The sequence below is a fragment of the Aptenodytes patagonicus genome, chromosome 6 (genome assembly GCF_965638725.1).
Source record: "Aptenodytes patagonicus chromosome 6, bAptPat1.pri.cur, whole genome shotgun sequence".
Taxonomy (NCBI): domain Eukaryota; kingdom Metazoa; phylum Chordata; class Aves; order Sphenisciformes; family Spheniscidae; genus Aptenodytes; species Aptenodytes patagonicus.
Genome location: NC_134954.1, coordinates 46761842 through 46785891, shown reverse-complemented (window position 1 = coordinate 46785891; position 24050 = coordinate 46761842). Strand labels below are relative to the sequence as shown.

The 24050-nt window shown below is 38.7% G+C and overlaps 1 protein-coding gene across 2 annotated transcripts in view; it reads left to right on the top strand.

Moving 5' to 3' along the window:
• Positions 1–24050, top strand: part of PARD3B (par-3 family cell polarity regulator beta) — a 445805-nt gene that overhangs the window by 280131 nt on the left and 141624 nt on the right. For both annotated transcript variants that reach the window (XM_076342438.1, XM_076342436.1), the window contains 2 exons: positions 17633–17839; positions 18833–19067. In XM_076342438.1, coding sequence (XP_076198553.1) covers positions 17633–17839; positions 18833–19067 — 442 coding nt within the window. The remainder of the gene's footprint in view (positions 1–17632; positions 17840–18832; positions 19068–24050) is intronic.

Genomic DNA, 24050 nt, shown 5'->3' with positions numbered 1-24050 from the left:
TCCTAGCACGACATGTGCAGATCACCACAACCCTCTTTCCATGTTTTTTGGGTTCTTGGTCGTTTTGTGTTTTGGGTTTTTTTAGGGGAGCCTTGGCTAGGTTCTGACACCCTTTTGTATGTTTAGTACTTCATTTCAACTGGAGATGCAAGAATCTTCTGATACTCATCTAGAGTAAAAGAAACAGTAAAATGATCAAATGTAGAGCGAACTCTGCCCTTGTTTGTTTTGAGTGGTTACTTACCTTGCAGGTAGTCCTGCTCATTTCAGTGTTCCTCAAACCTCAGCAGCAATAAATGTTTCTGCAACAGCAACTCCTTTCAGACCTTACATGACTTGGCATTAAAAGCTCCACCTCTTTCTTTTTATCTTCTGTCTTGTTACAGCAAATACTTTATGATCCAAACTGGAAGAACGGAACTTAGACATTTTTAAGGAAGTTTTTATAGCTAAAGAAGCAGAGGCAGTAATTCTTCTCCCAGTTTAATGATGAGTTACACTTACAGCGTATGAAGAGTCTTCACTTGCACTGTAATTTGCATTAGCAGAACAGAGTGCCCCTTTTGTTAGTGATTTTTAGAAAATGGAAACCAGGAATGACTGCTTGAGTAAATAGAATCAATAAACAATGAAAAGGCCAACAATACTAGAATAACTAATACTGAAATATGCTTTTGCCATTTGAGCTTTCATGTGTTTGTTATCTTTGGTAGGGAATTGTTCTTAAACTTCAAGTAGAATTTCTTAGTACCTTCATATAAATCAATTGCCTGTAGTTTTCAGTTAAGCAGTTTAATTGCTTAATCAGACTAAGAAAACCTAGTGATTAAAATTTAACAGTCATGGTATAAGGCAATATCAATATTAGTTCTTACTCAAGGCAGCTGTTTTAGATCAAACAATGAACTAGAAGGTAGTGTGTTTATAATGTGCTTTAGCATACAGGAATATCATTTAAGTCTTCTCTAAGAGTTAAGAGCACAGACATTGAAGAATGACAGAGTCAGCAATAAGAGTGTATTAAAGCTGTCACAAAATACCAACTCCAAATCATAGGACTTCTGCAGTAAAACAGACTTAAGGGTTGTTGGGGTTTTTTTGTAATCTATTGGAGAAAAATTAACCTATTCTGTGAACAGCACCTAAGCAAGAAGGGACCATTCTGTCAGAACTGACTTGAAATAAACAAATAGCAAAAACAGTTTAAGATAACGTCAGGAAATTCTGTGCTCAGCTCTTCTATATTGCTGTTCAAAAGAAATGAACCACTAACATCATCTTTAAAAGGTGAGGAAGGAACTTGTTATTAGCTCTGTTATGGGCTGATGCTTGCAACTTTCATTTGAAATACTGTACCTCTCTTAACAATTCAGGCTCAATCTGAATGTGAAATCTGAGTAAATTAATATTGTGCCAAAACATCTGTTTTTTCTGTTTAAAATAGAAAAAATCTGAGGCATAGGAGCATAAAGGGAATGTAGCAGGAGGTGAACTGTACTTTACAATGTCTTGACAAATCGTAAATAAATCACTGCAGAAACAGAGATCTATAGTCTTGCCACTCAAAAGAGAGCCAGTATTGCAGAAATACAGTTAGGCTTGATCAAAAATTATTAGAGGTACTGAATATTATTCTGTTTTGAGTTGGCATAACACCAAGCGCAGTGAGATTTTGGCCCATGGTTAGAGAGGGTCTGTGTGCTTTTATAATGGAAGTAATGAAGAATTGATAGGAACAGGAAGCAGTGTCATCTTTATTTTTTGGTTTGTTTTTTTGTTTGTTTGCTGTTCTGAACACCTTTCATCTGTAACACATCCTGAGAAGATAACAGTGGTCATACTGGATCAGACAAAAAGTCTATATAGCCCATGTCCTCTTTCTGATACCACCAAATGCTAATGCCTAACGAGAAATACAAAGATGTGACAAGTTTATATCTTATTTCTCCAAGAGCTCTCCTTGCCTTCAAATATTCAGGGACTTAAAGATTAAAGGCAAGAATAGTTTCTGTTTATCTGCTAATCTTAATAGATTTTGCTTCTCTTGAGTTTTCTTGCTTCCTTTTGAACACATGTAAACTCTTAGTATTCACAACAAAAAAAAATTATTCACATAAATGTTTATCAGGGTTGTTGCTGTGAAGAAAAATTATGTTTGATTACCCGCTACTTTCTTTTTCTCTTACAGCAAGTTATGAACCCAACTAGTAGTTTCGTGCTCCTTCCTGTGGGACTGCTTTTTCGCAGGGGAGGCCAATTAGGCATATGGTAGAACCATTACATTTTTTGTTTTAATAACTAACCTCAGTGTTTCAAAATCTGATTTTAGTTTTCTGCTCTGAAGTAAATTCCTTAGTATGTATCACTATCCAATATAAGGATTGACATACTCATTAAAGGTTGAGGGAAGAAGCTGCCAAGCAGCTCTGATTAACTGTGTGATAATATGGATGAAGTTTTACGAATTATATAAATATTGAAGTAATTGATTGTCATAAGTCTATACCCAACCACAGTATGGCTTGTTCTGCATTACCTTCTTGAGGAAATGGAACGGCACGCGTTTCACAGATTAACCAAATTTCCCTCTTAATGCGGAGGAAATACCGGTCCACACTCAGAAAGACTAAAGAAGGCAAGAATATTTCACAAAAAACAGGATACAGGGTAGAATACAGATGCAAGTGTTCACTCTTGATACAGAGGAAACAAAAAGTTAGAATAATCCTATAGATGCTAAAAGTTTTTTATGTGAGGTAATCATTGAACACGAGAGCTATTTTCTTATACAGTTGGTCAACCTGAAAAAATTAAACTGCAGCACTAGCCACTGTAAAAAGCCAAAATAAGATGTTCTGATACTGCTAGAGAAATCTGGTAGAGCTACTTAATATCCTTGAAACTGTTCACAATGTTTGTGTGCATTTGTTCTTAATGTTTATGAGACTGGCTTTTATTGTAGTTGGAGCAAAAGCTTATGATTTCAAGAATATTAGTGATCCTTGTTATTTAGTTTTAAGAATCTACTGAAGGACTAGTAACACAAGTAGTAGTATCTAATTTTTGTATTCTCATAGCATTTAGAAATGCAGCTGAGAAGCAACATGATTGCAAAGAATGAAGTTTCATACTTTTATGTTGTATGACTGTGTATATATAGCCAAATATACTTGCCTTCATGTGTAAGTAAACTGTTTATGGACAGTATCTGGATTTTTGAGGGCAAAGAGAGATCAATGTGCTATCCTTTTAGTATTAAATAAGCCAAATGTAAAATTCAAAATGAGATTACTAGAAAGGAAGACATTTATTGTTGCAAACGATTCAGGGTATTACATGGCCACATGTCATTTGCAATATCACATTAGAATTTGAAAACTTTATACCTGCTAACTCTCAAATTAATGTAATAGAAAAGGGTTAACAAAAATACATTTTCTTTTTATTTATTTGTGCTGTATATCTGACAGCATTTCTTTGTACACAGATTTATTTCCTGGTTGGTTGATAATCAACAGTAACTCCTGCTTTGCACATTAATATAATTACTTTGTCTCCATGAAGGTGTTCTGGCTAGAGGTTAGGCCCTACTAAAGTTAGCCGTCAGTCTCAAGGAAAACCAAAGCTGTAGATTAGTATTTCAGAAGTTAGCATTGTCCAGCATGTTTTGGATGGATTCCATCAATCTTGACCAAAGAACCAGCAAAACATCAGTAGAGGAGGAAACCATTACTTAAAATAAGAAAAAGAACAAATCAAAATACACTACTTGGAAAGTGTTCTTTTAAAAATATGTAAATACTTGTTAATTTTTTTCAATGCCATAGAACTAGAAAAGAACACAGTGAAAATTTGCTGTAACATAGATAAGTGACTTCCAAAATTGTTTTTTTTTATCTGGACTGCACTCGCCACAGATGCATACAAACTAAAAAATAACCCGGGGAAGCACTGCAACAAACTACTCTTGTGAATTGCAGTTAGCAGAGGTGCTCTTCCCTAAGAAAGTTCACATGATGATGTGCCTAAAGCATGCGGTAATATTTCAAAACTACTGATAATCTATGGTGATGGATCTTTGTGCTACTTATACTTCTAAAGCTATTACTTCTTTCCAGACCTTTGATTCCTTGAATAAGTAAAAACAGAGCTTTCAAAGAGTAAACAGGTTCCTCCTGAAAGGCATATAAACACGTTCATTTCTTCTTACTCCTTTAGCAGGACTGGGGGGCAACCGAAGATGGCTCTCTGGATTGATAAAATAATAGAGCTTTTTTTAACCTACAAATCACTACTTTGAATCCACCACAGGCTGAACTTACTAACATCTGACACTCGTGCTTTAACTTATGTAAAATGAGTTAATGTTTTCTGACTCTCTGTGGGCAGAGGTATGTGTAATGCCAAAGTATGGTGCCAGTAGAGTACAAAGATTAAAAGACGGATACTCAGCTGCTATATGCTGGCAGGCAGTGGAAAAGTGTTGATTTACTCCAGCTGAGGATTTGGCGCCCAGGCTTGAACCAGGTTGGAAATGAACCTACCTGTTCCAGTTCTAGAGTCCTTGTTAATTTGAGCACACTTTGGCTTTGATCTTAGAGTAAGGCTCCTAGAAGTTGCAGTTGCTATCAATTGCTTAGCACCCTGTTCTAGGCAAAGATTGCAGTTCAGTATTAATTTAGGATATTTCATTGTACTGATGTATTTTGATTGGATTGCTGTCTATTTGAAATAACTGCCTGTTCCTGTAGAACAGTTGCCTTTGTAATACCAGATTTTGAAATTTCATCCGAGGATCCAACCACCAAGTAGCTGAAAGAGATCAAAATGGACACTGAGTTTTGCACCTGATCCATGGTACTGTATCAGTTTTCTGATACGGTTGGTTAAAATTATGATTGTGAACCTCATGAGGTTCAACAAGGCCAAGTGCAGGGTCCTGCACCTGGGTCAGGGCAATCCCTGGTGTCAATACAGGCTGGGAGATGAAGGGATAGAGAGCAGCCCTGCCGAGAAGGACTTGGGGGTACTGGTGGATGAAAAGCTGGACATGAGCCAGCAATGTGCGCTCGCAGCCCAGAAGGCCAATCATATCCTGGGCTGCATCACAAGAAGCGTGGCCAGCAGGTCGAGGGAGGTGATTCTGCCCCTCTCCTCTGCTCTGGGGAGACCCCACCTGGAGTACTGCGTCCAGCTCTGGAGCCCTCAGCATAAGAAAGACACAGACGTGTTGGAGCGGGTCCAGAGGAGGGTCACAAAAATGATCAGGGGGATGGAACACCTCTCCTATGGAGAAAGGCTGAGAGAGTTGGGGTTGTTCAGCCTAGAGAAGAGAAGGCTTTGGGGAGACCTTATTGCAGCCTTTCAATACTTAAAGGGGGCTTAGAAGAAAGATGGGGACAGACTTTTTAGTAGGGCCTGTTGCAATAGGACAAGGGGTAACGGTTTTAAACTGAGAGGGTAGATATAGACTAGATATAAGGAAGAAATTTTTTATGTTGAGGGTGGTGAAACACTGGCACAGGTTGCCCAGAGAGGTGGTAGATGCCCCATCCCTGGAAACATTCAAGGTCAGGTTGGATGGGGCTCTGAGCAAGCTGATCTAGTTGAAGATGTCCCTGCCCACGGCAGGGGGATTGGACCAGATGACCTTTAGAGGTCCCTTCCAACCCAAACCATTCTATGATTCTAAAAGTCTGATTATCCAAGTGCATCCTGATCTACTCGTAGCTAAACTTTGGTTCATGCTTCAAGAGTGTATGGAGTCACTGAGCAGAATCATGGGTTTTCCAATAATATTGAGTCCCAGCTTAGAGGAAACCTTTATTTTTCTAAGATAAGCCATCTTGGATTTGTCTGTATCAAAATGTTGCTTGATTGTGCTTAACCTGTATCAAGTTATCTTGGTTGCAGTATCACTGTGGCTGCTGCTTAACGTCCTGTTAAACCTGGAGAAATTTGGAATTTTTGATCATAATTTAGGATAGTGCTTTGACTAACTTCTCCAGAAATGCCCCCATTGGTTGATGACGGATGTCACCAAGAAGAATTGGAATGACCCTTTCTTCTCTTTTGACCCTACATTTCTGCAGTCTGGTAACATACTATGTTTGGGAGCATATTTCTATCTACTCTCCATTTATTGGGCAAGTGAAAGGGTACAAGGTAACGTCATTTGTATATAGGCAAGAAAAATGGTTAAGAAAATCTCAAGAAAAGTTTGTATTCATTTGCTACTAGAGGTAAATCAGATTCTAAGTTGTTCCACACAGCAATTCCATTAGCTTTTCTAATTTGCCATTTAAACACATTATAGCAATGCAAAACTGCATATTGAAAAGATTCTTAACACGTAACTTGGTAATTAATAGAGTAACATCTTTAGGATACTGAAAATTGCTTCAGGGGAAGCAAAACTTGGAGATCTGGGGAGGTTCCCTTTTCCATGGGGGATACTAAAGGCTTGGTGCACATTTGCTAAACAGCTAAGAATGTAACAAGTTTTCCAAAAATACAGATTTGCGAAACCAACTTTATTTGATCTCTCATTCACATCCTTGCCAGTTTATTTTTAAAAATAACCTTTTCATTAGAATGACACACCATGACATATCTAGCAAGGGAGCTGCAAACCTCTTAAGGAGGAGTTGTACTATACATGCCCAAACAAATGTAAAGTGTAAAGCAGTAAATCGTATAGACTAGGTCTCAGAGACAACCAGTATAACTGAAGTAGTATTTTGACTTTATTTTTAAGCGAGGCTGGGATTGTAATCTAGTTGTGAATCGTGTCTGTTAAAACCCTAGAAGACAGCCAGATGTCATTGGGTGTGAGTCTGTGTCTTTGCACACTACAAAACAGTTTAGCAAAATCCTTGGCTGCAGCTGTTCAGAAGAAAAAATCCTTGCCATTTGTTCCATGATGTCGTGGTTTAACCCCAGCCGGCAGCTAAGCCCCACACAGCCACTCGCTCACTCCCCCCTGGTGGGATGGGGGAAAGAATTGGGAGGGTAAAAGTGAGAAAACTCATGGGTTGAGATAAAGACAGGTTAATAAGTAAAGCAAAAGTGCTGCGTGCAAGCAAAGCAAAACAAGGAATTCATTCACTCCTTCCCATCGGCAGGCAGGTGTTCAGCCATCTCCAGGAAAGCAGGGCTCCATCGCGCGTAACGGTTACTTGGGAAGACAAACGCCATCACTCCGAATGTCCCCCCCTTCCTTCTTCCCCCAGCTTTATATGCTGAGCATGACATCATATAGTGTGGAATATCCCTGTGGTCAGCTGGGGTCGGCTGTCCCGGCTGTGTCCCCTCCCAGCTTCTTGTGCACCCCCAGCCTACTCGCTGGTGGGGTGGTGTGAGAAGCAGAAAAGGCCTTGACTCTGTGTAAGCACTGCTCAGCAGTAACGAAAACATCCTTGTGTTATCAACCCTGTTTCCAGCACAAATCCAAAACATAGCCCCATACCTGCTACTATGAAGAAAATTAACTCTGTCCCAGCCAGAACCAGCACACATGAATTGGACATGATTTTTCTAAGGATTCAGTTTTGTGGAAGAAAGCCCTGAAAACACTTTTCATGTTTTAAGACCTACAAAATAATTGTTCTCAATACTAACGTCCTTATTTTACTTACGTTCTTTCTGCTCACATGACCCTCTGTCTTCTTGAGTTTCTTATTAAACTTTGCAACTTATTTAAACACAGAGACTGAGGAGCATGTCTGAATATTCCTTTCTAGCTTCTGGTGTGTCGGTAAATGGGATCATTGTAGTTGCTGAAAATGTGCACGTGGAATATCATTGTATGCTCACGTACCTATGGGAGTGCATATGTATTTCTGTTCCTGTACTTTAGGCACAAGTTTACAGCTAAGTGTACCCAGATCCAACTAATGTTAGAGGAAATAACCTAGACATGGAAATTAAACTTTCCTTCCCTAAAAGCTGTAGTGGAGGACCTAGTTCACAGCCTACTTGCATGCAGTGCTTGAAAGGTTTCCTTTCAGTCCTTTTTGAGTTATTGGTGAATGGGGGGTGGGGGGAAAGTATTACCTGGCTGGAAGAATGTAGTTTTCCTACTCCTCAGTTATTCAGGTATGGCAAGAGGGAGGTGTATTCTTTGAGTTGTTTTTTTTTTTCTAAAAACAATCCTTATCTCTGGAATGAGACCAAGCAAAGAAGTTTCAGTACAGAGGATAGTTTAAGGAGAGAAAAAAAAAGTTGAAGCATGTAAAATAAAGCTAGGTTAAAGACCCAATATCACTACAACTATGGATTCAGCTGTGAGGAATCTATAATAAAATACTGTTATCAAATTTTTAAGCATTCAAATGGTCTTAAAAATCTCACTAGGAAATAAAAAGGAACCTTTGCTGAGGACTTTTGCTGAAAACCTATGTAATCCTTTCAAATTCTGTAGGGATTTTGAGTCAGAGCTGTGCCAGATAACCGTTTCTCTTAGTTAATAGTAGGTTTGGCAAAATTCTGCATATCCCCATTCAAGAGTTGGGATTTTGACATCAACTTTTCAAAACTGTTTCAAGACAAATATTATTAAACTCACAAACAAAGCAATTTCAAAAATACACATGCCTTCGTGAATGGCCTCTCTGTGTGTGTGTATATATAGATAGATTGGTTACAGGTATATATGTACCTTTTTTTACAGGTTATCTGCTGGCAACTTCAAGCAAAATTGCATTAATTTCTTAAGCTGAAAATTAACCTATGCACTTTCTATTTAAACATGTACAAATAAACGGAAGAAAATAGGTTTTCATAACTTCTTCTGGAATTCAAGCTATAAACTGAACCAAATGTAGATTAGGAGCAAAAGATGTGAGTTACTACGTCTTTTGGTCTGCTTTATTTTAAAGTGCTGTAAGGAACACAGTGTCTTGCATTTCTATGCTAATAGGACACGCTAATCACTGGAAAAGGTGATTCTGGTTTTGTTCAGGGTTTATGAATAAAGGGTTATTATTGGAAATGGCTCATTTACTCTGCATGTGCCTGAGACAGAAAGTCTGAGTCCTCTGAAGCTTTTGTAAATACACGTTGCAGAATCTTCCCAGACCGAGATGTTTGCCTGTTTGTAGTTGGCTAATCCAGAAGTGGTTCCCTGATAAGCTTAATGCCCAGTTAATTGCCCCTAGCCTTGACATACAGTTTAATTGCTACTTGGCCAGCATATGTTTGTTGCTTGCTCTGTGTAGAATTCTAGCGGATGTAGTGATGCAAACCACGGACTGGTGGAGGGCAAACAAAAATAAATACAGTATTTTATGTTCTTTTAATTCAGGGCCAAGTGGATTTGGATGAAGTGTTTATTTAGTTTGCTGGCTGCTTCAGATGCTGTGGCATATTGATTCCTTTTATTACTAGCAGCCATTTAACCTGACCTCTCTCAGATCCAGTATTTTAAAAGCCATAAATTTTAACTTTACTTATGAGCAAGGACTGAAATGCTGTGAAAGCATTTTTATTAGCAGAGCTTTGCCTTACTCCATGTTCATGTGTCACCCATGGCAACAATATTTAGAGCATCTTAAATTAGAGCGGCTGTTGGGCAGTTTGATGGTGGGGGGGTTAGCAATAAAGAGAGCTCATAAATATCTCAAGCATGTAGGATTCACTGATCAGAGTGTGGGCAGGTGTACAAAAGCAATGCCATTATTAGCAAAAGATATCCTTTTTCCAGGTTATTTTGTTAAAAATCCAGCTTTTTTTTTCTTAGTCTTAATGTTCACAGATAAGGAAAAGCACACACAAAGGAAGTGTTTTATATAATTTATTTTTTAACTGCAAGTTAAATTGGTGAAATTGAAATGTATTTTTCTTTCTTGCCTTGGCTTGGCTTTTCTTTTAAAATAATCATCTTCCTTGTTGTTGCAATAGCCTAAATTAATCCCAGAATGATGCTTAAAGCAATCTTTACTATGCAGTTTATATGAGTGTTTGTAAGAATGTGTCCAGGCCAAAACTTGATGCATAAAAATGACATACCACTTTTTTAAAAAGAGAATAATTGTGAATAAAATTACTGATATGAGAGAATTTCTTTCTGTATTCACATGTAAAGAACTCAAAAAAAGCTTTGAATTAGCAAAGAAAACAGAAAGCTTAATATGAACTTTTTGCATCCTTTTAATTTGTTACTTCTGATTTAAATTAGTAATTTTTATAAATAGGATTTCAGGCTTCATGACTAAGATTGAGTAATAATTCAGCAGCTTATTTCAAAATAGGCTTAAGGCTTAACGAAATAGATCATAACCATTAATTTAACGTAAGCATTGGCTTGCTTTCTTGTGTTCTGCTGCTGAAGAAGTTTCCTCCTCTGTCCCACAGGTCAAAGGTAATACTCTAGATGTTAGCCTCATACCATTAAAAGTGACTTTGTTTAAATATTAGTGCAGGGACTCTCACTTTGTGTTAAACTTTGGCCTGGGAACAAAAATGTTGGTTTAGTTTGAGAGGTGTAATTTATATCAGTTAATCTCAGAAAGTGTCACATTCCCAATCTTTTAAAACCGGATTGAAATGTTTGACCTTATCAGAGGGTGGCTGTGGAAGTAGCAGTAAAGCAATCGCAGGGCACTGGAATTTTTTTTACTACTACTCAATTCCAGACTGATCAGTTTACAAGGTGCCTGAAATCACTGGGGAATCATATTTTCTAAAAACTGGACTTTTTCCTGTCTGCACTGCTTTTCCTATAGCTGTTTTCCTCTAGCAGGTTGTAACAGCTATATCTAAAATCAATTTGATAAATATCCTTGAGGAGCAAGCTCCTGCTCTGTACAAGGTCAGGTAGCTTAATTTATACTGGGACCTGTTCGAAGGGCAAGTGCTTCAGTTTGCACCAACTAGAGAGAGAACACTAGCCTGCCGGAGGAGTAGGGGTTCAAATGCCTGGGAAAACTTTTCATTGGATACAGAGCTATACTGTGAAGTGGAAGGTTATGTGAGAGGTTAAACTTGTGTAACCAAATAAAGAAAACTAATTATTTCAACAGATAACATCAGACGTTCTTTTGTGCAAAGACAGGCTTGGCTGCATTTTGTCCAACATTCGGCACTAACCTAGCAAATGCATGTGCCCTTTGTCTGAGTGCTTTTGCTTGAACCTCTTTCTTCTTTTGCTCCTAATTCTTAGCTTTAATATTGTTGCACTGTGAAACTTATTAGCGTTTTTGAGACATTTAATGCTGCACATATTACTCTTTTTGAAATATTAACACGTTCTTTTGCAGTGTTGTTTGTTAGTGATAAGACTATTAGAAAACAGCAACACCAGCATACGTTTCTAAGATGACAGTAGTGCATTTTTGCCTCTTGCTTAATGGCTGCCTTATTCCAAGCCTTTCCTCTTCAGTTGGCTAAATCTCAGTGTACCTTCTGGGCTACAAATTGTGAACTGCCATTATTCATAGTTGAAATTGCAGTTTGTGCAAATATGGGCTAAATTGCAATCATTATATGTAGTAAAATAGATTGAAATACCTGTAAATTTGAAGACTGTAGCTGGCTCTTTTAATCAGAGAACTTGTTAAATTCTCCCATGCTTTGATTTCTCTTTCTTAGAATTTTTTTTTTTTCCCTGTCAGGTGTGGGGTTGTTCTGTGTTGGGTATTCCTGCTTCTAATTTGGAATGCTTGGTTTGCGGGATGAAATGAGCAAAACGATACATGTTGTCTTTAATATGTGAGTGCAAGATAGTGATTTTTCTCTTGCTTTATCAAGCCCTTCATAATCTTTTCTATGCTACCTGTATAAACTAGCGTTGAAGAAAAGGCTACAGCATGATCTAAGGTTATTCTACAAAAATGTCTTATTAAAGCTCTTCATTTGAAAATCACAAGGTAAATGATGTAATAACTTTCAAATTCCTCCTTCCTGAATCATTCTCTGCATTGAATCGATTGACGATTGAGGAAGTATCTGAATATAAAAATATAAGTGAGAGGAAAAAATCCTTTGCAGTTGTGCATACTGTGAATCCTACCAGAAATAAATGAAACTACATTAAACAAAATGGTTCAGAAAGAATTGAAGATTGATTCATTTAAGTCACCATATGATGTTGCAACCCTGTAGGTAAGAACCATGTCTGTCTACCTGTTCTCTGATGTTTATGGCACATGGAGATTGGTAATAATGACAAATGTTTTATCTTTTGACTTAAGCTTATTAAGAGACACTCAGTCTTCACTTTATATACCAATTTATTTAGAGGTAAATTTCCAAAAGGAGCTAAGGGGACAGTAAAGCAGTCAAGTCTCACTGGCTGTCTCTTGCCTTTTGTATCTTTGGACATCTTTCACTTGGGTAACAGATTTGGTTCATTCTCATACGAAAGGTTTTCCTCCAGTAGGGATATATTTTGACTAAGTTTTGCTGAGGGGCCTATTTTACCATCCTGATACCTATATCATTTGATTCTGTATAACAGAAATCCTGCTTTTTTCCTTCCTGAACAAAAGTTAGGGTGTTTCTGAAACCATGCTTGCTATCCTTACTCTGCAGGGGCAATGTAAGGTTAGCAATACGTTAATTTGTGTTTAAAAAAACCAAAAAAATGCCACAAAAAACAAACAAACCAAACACTCACATATGTGATCTGTGAATTGCTTGTATCTTGAAAATCATGGGAACACATATGTATCAAAAGATATTTTAAACATGCCCCAGTTCCTTTAGAGAAGAGAGAACTATAGAGCGAGCAGTTAGATCAATTAGGTTAGGCCTGAGTTCAGTGAGGCCAAGTTGGGCATCATGAATGTTACCCAAGGTGTATGTCCAAAGCAGAACAGGCGCTGGGCTGTAGCTGCTTCCTGAGAAGCTGTTGGCATCTCTCACTCTGAGTCCTACCGCAAAAGAAGTCAGCCTTGGTGTTTCATGAACACACAGTTGTTTGCCTACTAAAAGCACTCATGCGCTGTTTCCAGCATCCCAGTACCCACAGGGTAGAAGACTCATTGTTTTCATAACCATTTTCACTTCCCTAAGTAACACATGCACCTCCGTCATGTGCGATGCAGTAGGAACCAGGAATGTGTGTGTTTAGGGCTCTGATAAATACAGAGCCAGACTATTTATAATCTATTACAACTTTGTGTTTGTTCTAGTTTCTCAGTCTCAGTGACACTTTCCCTTCTTTTTTTTCTTCATAACTATGAAGAAAACTATGTCTTTCAAAATGTAAATCGTAAATTAGTCTAGCTCACACAAATATGTTCCTTTAAATATTACCCTTTAGGCATATTCATATAGTTTCAGTTTTCAAGAAGAATCATTATCGAAAAAGTAAAATTAATGATAAATATATAAAATGTTTACTGTTCAGGGTGTCTTAGGAGTTGTATTTCATTTAGAGTGGCAGTGATTCATGGCTTCTCTTCAATTCCACTCTACATGTGCCTTTGGGGTGGCTTGCATTGCCCACAACGCTGTGTCATTTGTTTCCCTTTGATTTTCATGACTGACATCTTGCTTTTGGCATGTTTCCTTCTCCTGGGCTATAAAAAAAGAAAGGAATGTGCAGACGTGGGAAAAAGAGAAGCCTGGAAATACCTGAAACTAATAATAATAGTAATAAAAGAACAGAAAGCAGGTTTACTTTTACTAGTACATTAAGGAAAAAAAAAATCTGTGCCAGCCATGTTGGCATTGAGCAGAAAATTAAGGTACGTGTAATACCATCTTTCAGTTAAAGGATGATCAATTACAGATATCATCTAGGAACCAGCAACTCTGTTTCAGCCAGCCGTAGGCAGGTATTGATGTCAGTTGTTTTTCTCTCATAAATTCAGTAGAGATGCATAAAGTAATTCACCATTTATAAAAAAAATAAAGTGGATGCTTCATCTGACTTTTTATCACTGTACTACAAGAAGCAGTAAAATGAGGGCTCAAGAATTTAAAATCCATAAAAAGGAACATTTTTACACAGTGAACAATTAAATTTCTCATTGCCAAACTATGTTTTTGTATTCAAAATCTGGGTAGGGCTAGATATGTACACACACACACACCACGCACCCCCAGAAGTGCCTGTTAATAACTTGTAAAAGATGGGGGGGGGGGGGGGGGGGGTGTTGTTTATTTGGTGGTGGTGGTTTTTTTTTACCCATGAGGAAAAATTCATGTTTTCAGGCTTACGGCAATCCTAAAGGTCTGCAGAAAATGGAGAAGGTACTGGGGAGGACAGGGGAGGGAAATTTCCCCAGTTGGGATCTGGTACTTGTTCGTTACGGAGTCTTCTGCATTTCTCTGTAAAGCATCCAGTAATGGATGCTGGCTGTGAAAGCAAGGGGACTGGTCTCCCTGCTTAGGGAAGCTCCCCAGCTCCTGTATCTTTAGTTGTGCACTAATATGTGATTGCTGCAGCCTTACAATGAAAGAAAAAAGGAATAAAAGCTGAATTGCAAAAATAGGAAGTTCTCACTGAAAACCCTGGTGAGAACGTCCAAGGATGTAAACTTGACTGAATGTTCTCCTTCTTAATGAGGTTGTGTTGCTACTAGTGTCATCAATAAGAAAAAAATTCAATTATTTTTTCACCAGATGCTTCTTCATGGGTGGATTTTCATGGTAATAGTAAGAAACTTCCAACGTTGCCAGTGAAATTTCAGACTAAATTATTACAGTCTTAGAAAGGGGCATCTAAATGCTTAATACTAATCTGTGACTAAAGGTTCTCAGTAAGTTTTTGAAAAAATGAGGACACCTTTTAAATGGTACAACACAGGAAGATCACAGATGAAATTTAACTTTCTTCGCCAGTGAGGGAGAAATACAGTTAATCTTTGCCATTTTATGCTGTCCTTTAAGGTAACACATTATTTGATGATATTAGGCAATGAAGTGACCATAAGCCAATCCTATTTCTTCTGAGGACATGAGAAAAAAAATTCAGTTTTCCAGGGTAGTGGTGTTCTGAATTTACTTCGTAACTGAAGAGTGCTCCATTTAGTTTCTTTTTTCCTCTTTTTAGTGGCAAACTGAAAATACTACATGAAAGTCACCGTGAGCGTTCTCTTTAAAATAAAAAAAAAACCAGGAAGTTATTGCTAGTTATTACTAAAATTAATTCCTCAGGGGGACTTTCATGTTAGGACAAAATAGCAAAATAAAGACTATTTATACAGAAAGAAACATACTTTGCCAATAACTCAGAGTTTCCCATGCAATTGTTTAAGGCAAGTATTGGACAAAGAACCTTTTCTTGGTGACCCTGACTGAACTAGGTAGTATGTGACCAGGTGCCTAAAAACTGCATCACAGTGTGTGCAGGGCAAAGGGCAGCGAGGCTGAGCAGACAGCTTGCTTTCTGGTACATGTAACATTTGAGTGTGTCACTTCAAACCTTAAGCGTTGGCTTGGATTTTCTTCAGAATGGCCTTCATACGTTAGGAGTAGTCTTCCAGTCTGAGCAATTGCTTTAGCTTTATATAAGAATCACTGCCTGAGACTGCCTGAGGTTATTTAATCTGAGACTTTTTTTCCCAGGTAATACAGCTTAGGGCACTAATTTAATGTAGTGCAGCTTGTACTGGGATGTGTATATAAACACCTTTGCGCTGGCTTTTGCCACAGCTATTTCAGGTATCTGCAGCAGCCTGGAAATCAGCATTGGCTGCAAAACCTCCCTGAGCCATGGGCACCAGCTGATCACCGCGCCCTGCGGTCTGTGGCCGTGCAGAGCCGTGGCCCTTCACAGTGACTGCACTGCCCGCTTCTGCAGGTGGGGCTGCGCCCATTGCTTCCTTGCAGGTCCTGTAGTCACCTTTAAACCATCCTTCAGTGGATACCGCTCCTCAGAGGCTCTGCAGGCAGTGCACTGGGTGCCTGCTGCCCACAGAGCTGGGAGCCGCAGCCCCTGGCGTGCCTTCGCCCACCTCCACCCAGGCAGCTGTCAGCTTAGGCCTGGCTGAGAGCTCCGCTTTCCCTGGGCCACTGCAGCCTGCTGCGCCCTGCCAGATTTACCGCTGTGCCCTATCTTCTGCGAAAGCAACCCATCAAAGCTGTTTTCTGACTGAAAAACAAGAAAGCTTTTTCTCTACTGATCAGAGTGGCTTTCACTTTGAGGCCTTTTACAATGATTATGCTTCCCTTGTTTTTGCTCCTTCTCAGCCAGAGATAGGCACCACAGTGCCTCTTACTAACGCACAAGTTATTAGTGATTTTAAGCACCTTTATGTTGTATGCAAGTCATTGCTCTAACTCCATTTTAGCACTTGCTAATTTGGCAATAATGGTAGTCTCCAGAATGGCAGTTAGTGAACAAAAGAAGGTTGCACTGTGTGACCGAGTAACCAGGCTTCCCTTAAATTTGTTTGTCTCCACACCCCCACCCCCACCTTATTTTCCGCTACCTATCAGTCTGCAGGTAATGGAAGTGTAAATCACTTTATGTAGACACTACTGATGAGTCTCTATCTGGTGCCAATTCTTAGCTTTTTTCCTTTCAAGAATTCACTGATTGCACTGTTTTAGTTCAGAAATACCTGCGCTCTAGGGTTGCTAAAATCACAGCATATAGTACTAACATATCTGTCTTTTCTGTGATCCCTGAATTACATGACAGTATATGGACATGTATGTGAAGGTCTTCTGTTCTTACGTTCTCCTGTTGCTTGCATTAGTATCACTTAAAAGTTGAAAATGACAGCATTTGTCTTCTCAAAGACAGAAGGCATATTGCAAGGCAAAGTCTCTTCCTCAGTGTCTGTATGCCACATTTACTGTTCTGCCACATAAAAACTTAAGTAGATGCTACAAACGCTTTTAAATTAAGCTGTGAATTTCTTTATTGATTGGTATGCATGTATTCGTTGAATTTTTTCTTTACCTATTCTATTACCATTATATTAATACTAATTAACACTAATGCTGCCACAAAATACAGCCTTTCTAAGGTCAGATAGTCAAGCATTCAAAGAGAGGAAGGGTTGGGGAGACTTGGGAAGGTATTTGCTCCTTTTTATACGAAGTGCTTTCTTAGGCCTATAAACAAAGAAAGAGGCAGCAACATCATTTATGTTAAGCTGTACTTCACTGGAAATATTTGTTTCTTGAAAAACCTGCTGTGTATGTTGATACCATAGCACCAGTCCCAGCTTGAAGAAAAAGGTTGGATAAGACTGTGAGAGAGCTAATAATATCTTCTTACAGGAGAAACGTGTTTGAAAATATCAACCATTCACGCAACCTGACTCACTCTAAAAAACAAAACTCTTGTTGTGTAGCAGTGTTTGTTTTTGTGAGTCTACGGATAATGTTCTCCTTGAGACTGTTAGCAGTGTCCAGTTGGATGTCGCTGTCAAAGGGGGAAGAAGCAACCCCATCCTTATCACTGGTGCAGGTTTAAAGTGACACAGAGTGAACCAGCTATTGCCCATCACTGTTGTCAGGTTTGTAAATTAATGTGCTATTCCCTCCTAGTCTGAACAGGGATATCTACTGAACTAGGTTTAACTTGATGTTATTTTTAGAACAAATTACATCGATTGCATACTATTTCAAAGGCCCCAAGTAATAAAGTACACAATTAAATGTAGCTGTCTGACTAGTTTCGTTTCTCTGTGTGGTTTTAGGTATAAAAACTTAAGTATTTGTTTTCCAGACTCTTCTGGCAAAGATTTCGGTCCTACTCTGGGATTGAAGAAGTCCAGTTCTCTTGAGAGTCTTCAGACTGCTGTGGCTGAAGTTAGAAAGAACGAACTCCCTTTTCACAGACCCAGGCCTCACGTTGTCCGTGGTCGGGGGTGTAATGAGAGTTTCCGAGCTGCCATTGACAAGTCTTACGATGGACCTGAAGATGGAGAAGAGGGTATGTTGCTAATGGCACTTATTGAGGGAGCCACCTTCACTTAGCATTGCTGAGGGGCCAACTCAATAAAGCACATAAGCAAGTGATTTAGTCCAATTGAAGTTGATCACATTTTAAAAGCTGCTCATGTCTTCCACTGACAAAGAGCTGTCTTTGCAGTACCCCATCCAACCTTGACTGTGTTTAGTGTAAAGTCTTTTGCTGATCTCCGTCAGGGCGGGGGTGCGTTGGAGGATTTAGAACTCAATCCTTAAATAATTATATTTTTCAACTTCAAGAAGCAGCTGCCTTCTTCAGATTACATTAAAATTTATCTTGCTTGTTTTACAGAGCTGTCTACAATTCTGCCTTCTCCAACCAGGAAATTTGTTTCCTGTTATAGACAAGGCAGAGTGTATTGATAGCACCCTGCTGCTCATTCTGTCACCATGGGCTTAGAGACCCCAGTTTCGAAATATGTCTCCTTTAGCATGAAGCATAAAACTGTGCTTGGATCCTGAGCCCCCCAAACAGAAACAACACAGCTCTTCTCCAACCAGACAGAACAGTTTATGTATTTCTTGTTCAGCCATTAAAATAGAAAGATTCCAGGGAATGAATGAAATAGTTTTGTTACGTAGGTTGGTTATGTCAGTCGCCAGAATCTCTTGTTGAAGTAAGCTCTCAGTGTTGGCACCCCAGCATGTCAGTTTTCTCGAGTTGATGGAGGTTAACAAGCTAGATTTCAAATAGAATAGTGTTTTACCATGTCAGGATTTTTGTATCAGGAATAATAACTAGAAAACAAGTCAATAAAATAACTCTATATTTAATTTACAATAGAAATCTGCTTGAATTCACTAGATATGTTTAGTCTGCTTTTTAAATTATTAAATTAAATGAGTAAGTGTTGTGAGTCATTTGAGCACTTTGTAGATACTCATGCTGTATTTCATGTGTTTGCATTTTGGTGGCCCCTAGCCATCCTCACTGCTTCTTTTTCATTCTGTGCAGATGGTTTCTCTGATAAGAGCTCTCATTCTGGTCAAGAAGCTCAGAACATGGAATCTGCCCCTCCAGGGAACCCTGAAATAGAAGATGCAGAAACCAAAGCAAAAAAAGACAAAAAAAATAGAGAGAAAGAGAAGAAAAAGGAAAAGGGCAAATCTAAAATCAAAGAGAAGAAAAGGAAGGAAGAAAATGAAGATCCAGAAAAGAAAAAGAAGAAAGGCTTTGGTGTCATGTTGAGGTACGGCATTTTAGAAAGCAAAACAGCCACCCATTCCCATTATAACATAGGAAACAACTGGTACTTTCATAAAGTAGTGGAAAAATTATTTCACTTGGACTCAAAATAATGTTTATGTTATTTAAAAAGAAAGCAGTTTATACATTTACACCAAACTTGTAGCTGAGGCAGAAGACATTTGGCAGACAAAATGTCTTTTTGTGCCTTTGAAATTCATTCCCATATGTCAGAAAAGATGCAAGGTTTCAGGCTAAAAACAAGCCTGTGTCAGTGGGGGAGGCTTTGTGGGGAATATTTCTGTGTAATACATGACCCACTCCCACGCTCAGACCTTTGCCTTCTCTTCCCTTGCTTATCTGCTTCCTTTACAGGCTTTGGGGAGAGCAGGATTGCCTGTGTTACTGTAAACAGTCTAGTAACATTTGCAGTTGCTGAAAACCACTAGCTATGATAAAATCTTTGCTTCACAGCTTCAGCCATTGCCTGCAGTAGTCAAAAGCTCACTGTCCTCCCTGCCCAGCATGCAAGCGTTTGGATTTCTTCTGTGGTTATTGGTTGGTTTTGCATCTCTGGAATCATCAGAAATTAGACAAAGTTCTTCAGGCTATTTCCTTGCTATTGCTGGAGCTTTTGGTGCTGTAGGCACTCTGGGTGCTTTCACCCCTGCCTCTGGTACCTGTTTACTCTATTGAGGATTAAAGTGTTTCCATTTAAGTAGATGGTTGCAATTAATATAGAGTATGTGAATGAAATTTAATGATCACCTGGAGGAGGTGATCATGTGGTTACTTGTGGCACTGAACACTTAATGTTAGCTTTAGGAGACTATTGGTGTTTCTTAGCATGCTGTATTGCAGACAAGCCAGATATATACAAAAGCCACAATCATTGCTTAGGCAAAGATGCATTTAACTAGAAATCTAAGAAATTCAGCTGCAAGATCATTCACTTACAATTATATTCATTAGGACAGTGATATATGAACTCACATTGCAGCTTTCTGTTGGTATGTCCTCTGGAGTCAAATGGCTTGTGTTATATTGACATGGAAGGTTTTAGCTGACTTTCTTCCATGTATCATCAATAGGAATCCTCAAAATTGTCCTATCAACTTTTGAACACTATAGAGATATTATCAAAAATATACAGGCATGCTTATGTGCCAAATTTGCATGATTTCAGCAGTTGTTAGTGTTTGTAAGAGGAAGGTGCATTGGGTATACCAGTCTGCATTCAAATGCGGCTCTTTAGGAACGCTGAGGAGGCACCTACTCATACCTGTGCATCGCACGTGCATTTGTGTTCATACTGTTTAAAGAAATAGGGCTTAACATGGAACAGTAGTCAAAACACTGAATAATTAGGAGGGTGACTTCAAAAACGCTTTTCTGTATCTTAAGCTTTATGTCTATTTTCATTCTTCTTTTTAACTCTTTGGCGTGAATAGGGCTGTTGGAAGAGGAGGGGAGTGACACAGAGGTCTGACAAAATCATAAGTGTTCTGTTTCATGTATCACTGGCAGATTCGAAGTTTGAAGTGCAAAGTCTTACTTACGGGGGTGTGATGCCTGAGCCAGAAAGAACATGGGATGACATCAGAATCCAAAACAAGTGACTGTAGTTGACAAAAAATCTGATAATGATCAATATGCAAAGCTGGGAACAATAGGTTACCATTCGTAGTGATTCCCTTTTTCAGAATATATTTCACATTTCGGTTGTACACAAGCTTTATACATCTGTTCTTTTCATAAGCTTGCTTTTTATCTAGATTGATAGTCTTCCCAGCAGACAGTAATTGTTAATAATATTTATTTATCTGTATGGCAGCACAGAATGGGAATTTCTATCCCACACCATTGAAAATCTCTATAAAGCCACAAAGATGGAAGCAACAGGTTATAATGAACAGAGGAGTTGTCTGTAAGAGCTAACAGTTCAGCTGGGAGGTTTTTAGAGGTTCCGTGTCCTCTTCAGTGTTTCTTCCTAGAATTTATAAAATTGTTCTTGAAAAGAAATTACTTCCTGAGAAGGTGTGAGTCCTAGGGAATCCCAGCCATGATAAAAGTGAAAGAAGGGTGATGACCTGTAGAGATTGAACAAGAGCAAACAGTGTGAGTTTACAAAAGAATTGGGGACCATATGTCCTGCTCAAGTGAGCAAAACCAGGCTGGTATTTTTTCAGGGAGAAACTGCCGTGGATGACATGAAAAATAAAAACAATTAATCTGAATGTTTTTAAAAGAAATAATAGGAAACTAATGGGGGAACTTAGAAGGGGTCAAATACTGACTAAATACTAGATTCAAGAGGTAGTTTTCAAACTGGAGTTTTGCACTGATGTGAAGAGTGAGGAGTGGGTGTCAGGAGGGCTAGGGAGGAAGAGACTGCAGTAGGAAGGTTTGATCAAGTATTTTAGCAGCATGGATGGAAAGAAACAGCCAGATTTTTTTATGACATTGTGGAGATGAAACTGGCGTGTTTTATTGGTAGAACATCTGTGGAAGGAAAGAGAGAAGCTGAAGACGACAAAGTTGTGAGCTTCTGCAGCAGGTCAGGTGACTGCTAATTCTTGGTAGCTTAAGAGAGAAGTATTTAGAAACAGAGATGAGCTCAGTTTTTTACATGCTGAGTTTAAACTGGAAGGGGAACCTGCTATCAGAGGTATTAGAAATGTAAACACTATAAGGGAGCAGAAAGCTGGATGGAGAAGGAAATCTGTAGTGTACCTTTTGTAGGTATGGTGGTAGCTGTACTGTGATCCCCCATGTGGGAGACCACCAAAATGAGGAACGAGGAACAGAGGGCCTCTGCTAGACTGACAGGAGAGAAAGACCCAAGAGAAAAGAAGTTAAGAAAGCAACTGGCAGGAGTGGGAAGAGGATACATCTGCCTGGGACCAGGCATTGCCATGAATCTTTTAAACTAGTCCAGTGACTGCAGCCGTGTAACTAATTGATCCTACCGAGAGCTGGAACCCCACACTGATACGTTCATACTGTTTGTAATTTGTGGGCTGCTTTGTTCAGAGCTATTTCAGCTGTGCCTGCATAGTTCTGCTGTGCTGTGTAGATGCATCCAAACAGGAAAACAGACTTGCTGAACCCATGTCAAGATTCGGTTGAGATAAGTAGATGATCATCTGTGGTGAAAGCTCCAGGACCAGAAGAACAATGAAAATATTTCTGAGATCTTGCCAGAAAGCTCAGTGCTAATAAAGACACATGCACTTTCTGGCGAATGACTAGGGGTCAGGTGTAAAGGACAAAGGAAAGTAGAATTTGAGGCTGAAGCAGCTGCTGGAAGTGCCACACTTGTCTATGGTGGGGCTTTTGTGCTATACTTGCTGGGTCATATATACAGCTATAACAAGTTTTATCTTGATAGTACGTCCATGTGAATTGGCTTGTTTCTGCCTTATAATCAATAACAAAGCATTTCAAGATATTAAAACCAAACCCAAGTATTTATCTGTAGTACAAGAAGCGTTGAGCTTTAGTCTTTTGCATCTGAAATTTTTGAACATATTGGAATTGCTACTGCATTGGTTTTTTACTTTTTTTTTTTTTCATTTAACAACAGAAAATAGCAAAGCTGTTAGCAGTTGCTAACAGATTTCACTTAGTGCCTCATCTGTTGCTCAGCTGCTATTTACTTGTAGTTCCTGGTCTTTTTTTACACATACAAAAAAAAGCATGATTGCTTTCCTGCTAAGCTTTTCCTGGATTGAAGCTTTATTTAGGTGACTGTGATTCAGGGAGACCATCAAGAAATCATGCTTTTATTTTTGTAATCATTGTTTTTTAAAAAGTCCTGTTGTTTTACCCAGTATTAACTGGAACTCTTGGCTGCAGCATTTTAATGACTGTGGCACTTGGAGCAAAGTAGGTTAATATACTGGAGATTTGAAATGCAGATGACACTGGTTATTACTGATTAGTGAAGTCTGTATAATCCAAAGTACTGTTTTACTGTGGTGCATGCTGCACAGTGTTTGTGTTTTCTTGTTTGGTTGGTTCTGATGTGTATATTGCCTGTCTGAGTACTGGATGTGCATATGCACTGTCCAAAGAACAACAGAAGTTGACTCTGTTAACTGTTTGTATGTAGCATCAGCTAAGCGAGCATTATATTTTACTTCTTGATGTTTTCTGGCACATTGCACCATCATAGCTCACTAAATAACCCACCACTAGACAACAGACGGCAAAGTAAATTGATGTTGTATATCAGGAAAACAAATACATTAAATACTTTCATTATTGGAGCTGTGACTAAATGTATACTGCAGTCTCAGGAAAAAGCCAGTGTCTAGCATCTATGCTGAAAATCTTTCGGAACAGAAATAATACTCAGTTCTATGCAGATACGTAACAGCGGCAAGATTACGCAATACCACATTCAATTCTCAGTTCATCCCTTTTCTTACATTGAGCTGACTGATACTTTCAGGACATGGTGAGTCTTGAGGAGACTGTTGGACCTCAAATGAGTTTCCCTGTACTTCTTTTTGAAGGTGTTTTGTATTTTCCTGAGCAACACTATAGTGAAACAGCGTATTTGTGCCTTTGAATAAAGGTAGTGTGTAGTGTCATTGGTTTAGAACTGTCAAAAGCCTTGTGAGGTGGCTCTGTAGGCTGTTTGTAAGGGTTAATTAACCCCTTGGTACAGGGTGTTAGAAATCCCTGATGCTCAGCACTAATGCAAAACGCATTATCACTTAGCACCAGGAATGCAAAGCTGATCTAATCAAGAGGTTAATAATAAAAAAAAAATTATTCCTCAGTTTGTTACGTGATGAACTCTAGATTTTAAATTTGTGATCTGTAGTTATTTAATTGCCATGCTTTGAAATACTGTCAAAATATTATTTTCTAACAAAGGTAGGCTTTGTGTTGGTTTCTAAATTAAGTTGGAGAAAGACTGAACCTTTAAATCACCAGGGAAATGTGACCTCTGCTGTGTGGTGCTGCTCTGTATCCT